The following is a 9502-nucleotide window of genomic DNA, read 5'->3' on the forward strand; positions in this document are numbered from 1 at the left end:
AAGACATTCAGTTCATCATTGTCAGCCATAATGAAGTCTGTATCTGATCGTGACGAATGTCTTCGGATGAAGTTATGTAGTGTCATTGTTGCAATCACAATATGCACCTGCTTTTGAAAAGGATACGACAGCATATCACGTAAGATGACCCACTTCTTCTTCCAAACTCCAAATGTTCTTTCAATTACCCCGCGTAAAGATGAGTGGCGTTTATTAAACATTTTTTTTCTGCCACGTACTGTACCACTAACTCGCTCGAAATCAGGAATATGATATTTTGTGTCAGGGTAGGGCTTCAGGTTTCCCCTTTACATGGGATATCCTGCATCGACCAGATAATATTTTTCTGGTACGAAAACAATGTTATTAAAAAATATTACATGCTAACATATACAAATTGGAAAACAAAATTAACCTAACGGGGGGTGAGGGAAATACTGCGATCTATTCCTAGTAGCAAATGAGAAAATCCGACTATCATGTGCACTCCCTTCCCAGCCCGCCACCACAAAAGTAAAACACATGTTGAAGTCAATACAGCCATGATATTTTGCGTTGTTAAACCACTCCGACCGATATATGCTACCTTCCCGTGGTTGGGTATTCGAGCATCAACGTGGGTACCGTCAATTGCACCAATACCAATACAGTTTTCAATTGCACCAATACAGTTTTGTTTAATTGGCCGTTAGAGAGTAATAATATTGTTAAAATATAGAATGTAATAAATTAAAAACTCTGATAGTTACCTTGAAATATGGCATGTATCGTGGATCGTTGACAATTTGTTCTGGAGTGGTAGCAAATGATGGATCCTCCGGTTTAATTATTTGAATTGCTAAGCTAACAAGTGTCTGTATCCCTTTTGAAAAGTAACGACTAATTATTTTGGATGAATATTGAAATCTTTCCATAGCTCCTCGAATTGACTCATTCTGTGCCAGAATGTAGAGTGTTATAGCCAACACCTCCCAAGACAGAGTTCTAGAAGAACCCTGGAGGCCGTGATTTAGACATAACTCGTGCAGAAGATCCATAAAAATAGGTGCCGTCATTCTAAAAATATTTTTGAATCTTATTGGATGGCCAGAAAGCATTTCACCAACCCATCTATCTCCAACAAATGTGGATGTCATGCAGGGAATGCGATTAGTCCTATGTCAGTAATAATTCAATAACAATATCACAACGGCTGTAGCAAATGTCATTCTCCTACGACGTTCACGTTGCGGATCCATCCTTGAATGAAAAATTATGCTTGATAAGTGATATCTGTGATTTGCAAAAATGATATTAATTGGACAAGAAAAGATAATTGAATGAATTTGGAAAGTTGAAGGAAAAAATCATGGTGGAAACCACCTCATGGGCAAAAATGATGGTGGAGTGTATTGTGGAAGGTGTTAAAAATGGTGGTTGAACGTCTCGAATTAATGTAATAACTGTGAAAATAACAACAATAATAATAATAAAATAAATTAACGGGAAAATTTTGAAATAGCGACAAGGGTGAAATAATAGTCTCGATGGTTATTAATAGGATACGAATAGCTAAATTCAAACCAATAGAACTGAAAAGAGGAGAGAGGGTGAGAGAGAGAGATGGAAATGAAAGGAGAAAGAAGGGAAAATTTTACTATTTTTTGCGAGGGAGGCTTGGACTCATGCCCTAAATAAGTTTTGTTGAAAGTCAACGTTGAGGGCGGCACTGTTGTGTGCAAAAGAATAGAGGAAGGAAGCTTTGTATGCGATGTGACGTGAACCCTAGCTAACAGGCAAAAGATAAATTATGCTTATGCCACGGCGTCCTATACGAGGGAAGAGGAAGAACCGCGGCTTTGAGCAGGAGAGGGAAGAGGATGAGTCACGACTTTGAGGAGTGAGCCTCACGTGTGGAAGAGCTTTGTGCGGGTGTCAAGGCTAATTGAGTGTTAGGTAAGATTAATGTTAATACTTTTATGAGGTTTGTAATATGTAATAAATTGAACTCATATTAAGTGTTAATATGTATTTAGGGTTAATTAAAATTCTGAAGGAAGGTAAAGTGTGTGACGAGGGGATCAATCCGAGAGCTTATAAGGTAAATATTAAGGTATATATTGTTATTAGAATAAATGATATAATTAGTTAAATTAATGTTATTAAATTTTATTGAATTAAGAAGTGTGGAAGAAGGCTATTCGGATTTGAGATTGAAAGTGGAGGTAAGGCTTATGCTTTTAATTATATAAGTTGTTTTATTTAAATGCCACTAAGTGAATAATAAATCTTGTGAGTGGAATTTGTAATTAGAATTGAGAATGACTTATGATTCAAAAGATAATTGAGAAAAATATTTAAATTAAGGAATTATATGTTCGGAGTTATTTTAAAAATGAAATCTTTATATATGCATTTTTAAATTGATATATGTTATGATAAGAGGAAGTAAAGTGGATGATTAAGCTTATAAGTATGTCTTTGAAAGGTTTAGGTGAGTAATTACTATTTTATTTGCATTAAATTTAGTTACTTTTATTTTAAATGTTTCATTTGTTTTATATATTCAAAACACATTTAAAATTGAAAGAAATCAAGTAAAAAAGAATATTTTATGATCTCAACTCGTTTGCTTTTTGTTCTACATTAAAATGAAAAATAAATGGAAGTAATGAATTAAAGAAATGAAATAATTGTAAATGAAAATTTTAATGTTAAGTATATCATGATTCACTTTCTAATGAATACAATAAATGTGTATCTTTATGATATAATTATGATACAAATGGTAAAAAGTGTACCTTTATTGGAATATTTTGACGTTACTCTGAGAAGATTTCTTAAATTAAAATAAAAAATAAATGACAAAGGTAATTCATTAATTTAAAAAAATTAAGTGAATTATAAGTACAGATTTTATAAATAAAGTTTTATTGTTTGATCAACATGTTCTTTTGCGAAATCATGTTAGGCATTTGCATAATATTTAATGCCTAATAAAGTAATAATTATTCAATAAGTTGCTTAAACTTAAGCTACTATTTAACCATTCTTTCAAGAAATTGTCCTTTAAATAGAGATGTCTGATAGGACCGTGTTTTATTATAAGAGGAGAGGGATGTGGATGATTGACAGTGATTTGTTTATTTTGTTATGTTATGTCACTTTTGTTGAATTACTTGTGTTACTATAGTAAATTGGATGATATTATGTGTTTTATGAGAAGATTTTTATTAATATATTGTGGATTAGTAGTTCTTTTCTATATGAATTTTATATTAGATTAATATTAATAATTAAACTTTTTTTTGTTACACTGTTTGTTCCCGCCCTCTTAAATTTTAAGTTCTCGAGGCAGATCGTTACAGTAGTGATATCGTATCAACTTTGATTTTAAGCTTGATCGAAAAGAGCCTTTATAGAATTAAGCTGGGCTTACGAACACAGCTCCAACAAAGGGGTTTAAATTTTCATAGAGTTTCCAAAACAAACAATCATTTCAATCAGGGAGTTCAAATGCAAAGAAGGCTAAACCCACTTGTTTTGGCGGACTGGGTGATGCAAGGAAGTTAAAAGTGTGAAAGCTTTCATAACAGTGAATGTTTATCTGGATCGAGTATTTGTTTCTGGGTGTCATCAGCTTGGACACAGTGAGGATTATTATGGGACAGAGGGCAGAGATCATGGTCGATTATGCACCTTATTAGCGGAGTTTTGGCAGGTAGTGGACAACTGAGTCCATAGGATCAGTGCCAAATTGAAGTGAGACCCGACATAACATCCAACCCAAGATATAGGTTTTTATCTCAGCAAGAAGCTAATGAGTCACCTAAAGTTATCACAGATATATTTTATTTTCAGTAAAATTATAATTTATTAACTTTTAGTTGCATCATAATACATTTCACTTTAAGGATTACAAATTTAAACACACATTAAAGAATTCATTTCAAGTGTTCAATATAACTATCATATAATAAGTATCATATCCTTTCATGATAAACCAATAAGGATTTTGTTTGATATGGGTGCATCTCATCCATTTATTATTGTGCTATTTGTTAGAACGTTAAATTTATGTCGCGACTTGGCCCAGATCTTGGAATTAACTAAGACGTGTACAGCGTTCGGACGGTGAAAATTAATTTTTTTCTATAACGTAGTAATAATAAAAAAACCACTATAAAAATGCAATAAAGCAAAACATTTATCTTATTTTTAGTTGTCTGTGTCTTCTATAAACATTTTTTCTTCTATTTCTCAATTTTAAATCAATTAATTAAATCTAAAATATTATTTTAAAACAACAGTGAGCTAACTAAAATAATGAATATACTCACTCTTAAACTGAAGTAACATAATAAAAAATCAAATAATATAAATGTTAGTTAAACCTTTGATAAATTAGTATAAAACATTTGATAGTTTATGAATATGATAACTCGTGATATTTTATAATTTTTAAGATTTTTTTACTATATCAATAACATGTCTACATCTTTTAGTTATGCACAACTGTCGCAGGAGTTAGTTTAAAAAAATTTTCAGTTAAAGTTTTTCAGTGTCAATTTCTTTATTCATTTACGTACACAAATACATTAGCATTCCTCACTATTATCATAAATGAATGACTCAATTATAGTTAAGCATATATATACAAGCAGTATATGCAGTTCATATAATTCACAATTTGATATCACTCAATATGTAACACTAAATACTATGATGCATTAAATATTTTATAATGAAAGACTATAAGCATTTTTATCTAAATCACTGATAAAGTTTAAGAATAGAGGAATCAATTGTATTAATTAAGCATAAATAACAATTAATACAACTTGTTGAGAAGAGATACAAAATGATACAATAATTTAAGAGTAAGAGTACTCACCTCAACATCTATTTATTTGTTCTTGGATTTACTTTGATCTTGACTCTTCTAAAATTGATGTATTTAATAAACATAGACATTCAAATTACTAAAATATAATTTATTTATATTAAGTTAATTAACTATTAGCTTTACAATTTTAAGTATTAATTTCTAATTTTACTTTATGTAATCATAATTAATTTTTTTTGGCTATTTGATATATTTATTTAAAATTTATCAGTTAAATTATAATATAAACCCAAGCTGGTATTATTGAAGTTTGCTCGGATCTCTCCCTCCTCCTTTAGCTCGCACACTTGACCAACTTCTCGTTCCAAGCTGAAATTTCTATATTTAGAATCCTGATTCAATAAAATTTTTCATTAACACTAATTAAATAAACAAACACTCACGCACACATATATATAACATTTTAATAATTTTTTTCATTAACATTAATTAAATAAACATGCACTCACACACACATATATATAACATTTTTTTCATCCGTTGGATTTTGTTACAAGTATTGCATTTTCAAATTCAAAGAAAGCGAGCAACTGAGTTAATCATTTGCTGGTGACTTGTGAATCCTTTGAATCCCTCTCTCCCTCCTTTTTTTTCGCTTATGTATATTATTCAGCAAATTAATTACATTAGGAATTCTAACCTGGGCAGCCTACTTCATATGGGTATATCTACATGTCAAAAAAAAAAATTTTTTTTCTTTTAAATGTTTCTCTAATATATTCATTAGTATAAAATATTTGATAGTTTATGAATATGATAACTCGCGATATTTTATAATTTTTAAGATTTTTTACTATATCAATAACATGTCTACATCTTTTAGTTATGCACAACTGTCGCAGGAGTTAGTTTAAAAAAATTTTCAGTTAAAGTTTTTCAGTGTCAATTTCTTTATTCATTTACGTACACAAATACATTAGCATTCCTCACTATTATCATAAATGAATGACTCAATTATAGTTAAGCATATATATACAAGCAGTATATGCAGTTCATATAATTCACAATTTGATATCACTCAATATGTAACACTAAATACTATGATGCATTAAATATTTTATAATGAAAGACTATAAGCATTTTTATCTAAATCACTGATAAAGTTTAAGAATAGAGGAATCAATTGTATTAATTAAGCATAAATAACAATTAATACAACTTGTTGAGAAGAGATACAAAATGATACAATAATTTAAGAGTAAGAGTACTCACCTCAACATCTATTTATTTGTTCTTGGATTTACTTTGATCTTGACTCTTCTAAAATTGATGTATTTAATAAACATAGACATTCAAATTACTAAAATATAATTTATTTATATTAAGTTAATTAACTATTAGCTTTACAATTTTAAGTATTAATTTCTAATTTTACTTTATGTAATCATAATTAATTTTATTTTGCTATTTGATATATTTATTTAAAATTTATTAATTACATTATAATATAAACCCAAGCTTACCTTACTGAAGTTTGCTCGGATCTCTCCCTCCTTTAGCTCGCACACTTGACCAACTTCTCGTTCCAAGCTGAAATTTCTATATTTAGAATCCTGATTCAATAAAATTTTTCATTAACACTAATTAAATAAACAAACACTCATGCACACATATATATAACATTTTCGTAAAATTTTTCATTAACATTAATTAAATAAACATACACTCACACACACATATATATAACATTTTTTTCATCCGTTGGATTTTGTTACAAGTATTGCATTTTCAAATTCAAAGAAAGCGAGCAACTGAGTTAATCATTTGCTGGTGACTTGTGAATCCTTTGAATCCCTCTCCCTCCTTTTTTTTCGCTTATGTATATTAGTCAGCAAATTAATTACATTAGGATCTCTAACCTGGGCAGCCTACTTCATATGGGTATATCTACATGTCAAAAATCATTTTTTTTCTTTTAAATGTTTCTCTAATGTTTTGGTATATTCATGCGTATCTTTATATATTTCAAATAATCCTGTGGTTGTCATTGATTATATCTATGTATGGGGTATTTTTTATTTACTTCTCCAGGTTTTATTTTATTTTTATATTTTTTTCCTGTTTTTGTTCTTATTGCAGAGTGGATCTTACTGGTTCTGCAGCTGATGCACTTCTTCCACTAATCCTATGTGAGCAAGATTTATACCAGGCACGTAATCTGTAGTTTTTAGATTGCTTTCTAAATAGTTGCAATCTTTAAGAAGCTTCTTCCAATGTTCACTGCAAATTGTTGTATCAATTAGGCTCATTTCCTTGTGCAGAGGCTGGTACAGGAGTTCCTTGAAAAACAACCAATCCATTCTCTGAGAACCAGGTTGGCAAATGCATTTCACTCTCTTACAAGCTCAAACAAGCTTTCATCTTCCCTCGACAGGCCCAACCGGCACCGGTTTCGAAAGAATTTCCACGAATTTTTTCGCGAGATCTCAGGCCTGAGGATCAAGTGACTCCTTTCTTTTTTGTCAGAGAAGATGATTTTAATTTTTCTTTTGAATCTTAGTTAATCAATGTTTGTATAGCATGAAGGCATTAATTTGTGAAGGATAATGCTATTATGGCATTGTTCAGGAGTTTCGATAGTTGTTGCTCCTTCATTTTATCTTTTGTTTTAAAGGATTGGACTTCAGGGTGTAAATGAGCTGAATTTGAGCGATTGCTCCTTCATTTTATCTTTTGTTTTAAAGGATTGAACTTCAGGGTGTAAATGAGCTGAATTTGAGCGAGCTCGAGTTTTATTCGGCTTTGGAGAGTAGCACTACAAGTTAATTATGAAACTGAAGTAATCTAAAGGACTACTATACATTAAAACATGTTGCCATGACTTGATATGCAATTTTAGCATCATTTGTATGCATAAAATCATAAAATTTATTTGAGTTATGTTTTGAAGGCTAAAATGATGGGATGTTACAAGTTTTAGTGTATTATTTTTTTTGTTAGAAAAGGGGGTTGTGCATGAAAATGGGCATTACTTGCTAATCTAACCAATGAAGTCTTAATTTTTTTGCTTGCCTAGCCAAATTTAGATTGGTTGCTTGAAACATGAGTAACCTATGGAACATTTCTACACCTTGCAACACATTATGGCATATATTTATGTGTTATTTTCGTATTCTAGATGGGTGTAATCTTAAAGATTCATAAGAGTAATGATTTGAATGCTAAGGTGATTAAATGTGGTCGATTTTATGATGGGCATTATAGGTGAATTAAAGTCCACAATTTATTATCAAAAATTGAGTTTTGTATTAAACTTGAATTAAAGTCCAAATTAGGATAAATTGATTCACAAAAGTAAATTATGGCATGCTCTTGCATGTTACATAATGTTACACCTTGTGTTTGTGTGATATTTTAGTGTTATAGACATTTCCATAGTTTTAAAAATCATATTAGCATCAATTTCAATTCTAAGTTAGAATTTATCCAATTTGACCATTGGTTATTAGTGTGAGCATCCGTGGTGAACCAGAGTCTACTATTCCTTATAGAAAATTCACATTGTTCAAGGAAATGGACATTTTTTATCCATCATAAAAATAGGGAAGTTTGCTTAACACCAAAGTAATATATGGAACATTTTTTTGTTTACATAAAGCCCCATTTTGGACTAAGAAAATGATGGGTTATTCTTCACAACCAATGCCATTTTGCAGCTAATCATGAAATCAGTCAAATTTCATTATCCCTTCATAATGTGTCATATTGTAAAATAATGTTTTATAAATTGCATATGGTGAAACAATCAATCCAATTTGGTCATATGGGCAAATAGTTTCTATTTTATATGTATAACCTTATTTTTTTTTTATAAAAAAAAATAGAGACTAATTAATCTTCTATGATGGATCATATAACAAGCCAAAAAATAAGTTAGATTTTATCATCTTAGCCTTCAAATCATTACTCTTATGAATTAAAGGATTGTGAATCTATCTACAAAAAAAAAAAAAAAAAAAAAAAAAAAAAACAAACGTGTGGCATAACTTATCATAACAATAATAATGCTCTTTAAATTATTTTGGAGTGAATCATTCAATCTTGATTTTTTAGAAGGGCAACAGTATTCATTTTTCATAAGCAAACTAATTTTTTGATAAGATATTGAACTATAGTTAACATTTGATTATGGGTCCATCTATCATTGTGAAATTGACTAGATTTCAAATCTTGGCCTTTAATTCAATACTAATGATTTGTAGGGTTGTTTGTAATAATGTGTGTGATACTAAAATAACACATGATGACATGGTGTAATGTGTCATAACAACCAATAATAAGCTAAGGATGTAGACCAGGCAAGTCTCGTCTGGGTCCGAGAGTACCGCCTACTGCGACTTGTGAAGAACTCCGAAAGAGGAATGTTGGAAAGAGATCGTTCACTGTTGTATTTGGTCCGCATGTTAGAGAACACTCTTTGTTTTGATGCACTAGTGACAACACCGAGACACCCCGTCTCAAAGCATCAACTTCGAGAAAAAAAGTGTGGATACTTAAGGTTGCCGCACTAGTAGCTTCAGAGAGGCCAGGGAGTGTGCCCTTAAGATGGATCATGAGTAATACTCTGACCTTTGTTGTTTTCGTTGCCTCAGAGCCCGTCACTGAAAGAAATGATTC

At 30.4% G+C, this 9502-nt stretch overlaps 1 protein-coding gene across 1 annotated transcript in view; it reads left to right on the forward strand.

Annotated features, from left to right (window-relative positions):
- LOC110025771 overlaps positions 1–7529 on the forward strand; it is a 15442-nt gene extending 7913 nt beyond the window's left edge. The window contains exons 3-4 of the mRNA XM_020726421.1: positions 6965–7034; positions 7147–7529. Coding sequence (XP_020582080.1) covers positions 6965–7034; positions 7147–7332 — 256 coding nt within the window. The 3' untranslated portion in view covers positions 7333–7529. The remainder of the gene's footprint in view (positions 1–6964; positions 7035–7146) is intronic.
- Positions 7530–9502: the final 1973 nt, after the last annotated feature.

Source organism: Phalaenopsis equestris, unplaced genomic scaffold, assembly GCF_001263595.1.
Source record: "Phalaenopsis equestris unplaced genomic scaffold, ASM126359v1 Scaffold000329, whole genome shotgun sequence".
NCBI classification, from domain to species: domain Eukaryota; kingdom Viridiplantae; phylum Streptophyta; class Magnoliopsida; order Asparagales; family Orchidaceae; genus Phalaenopsis; species Phalaenopsis equestris.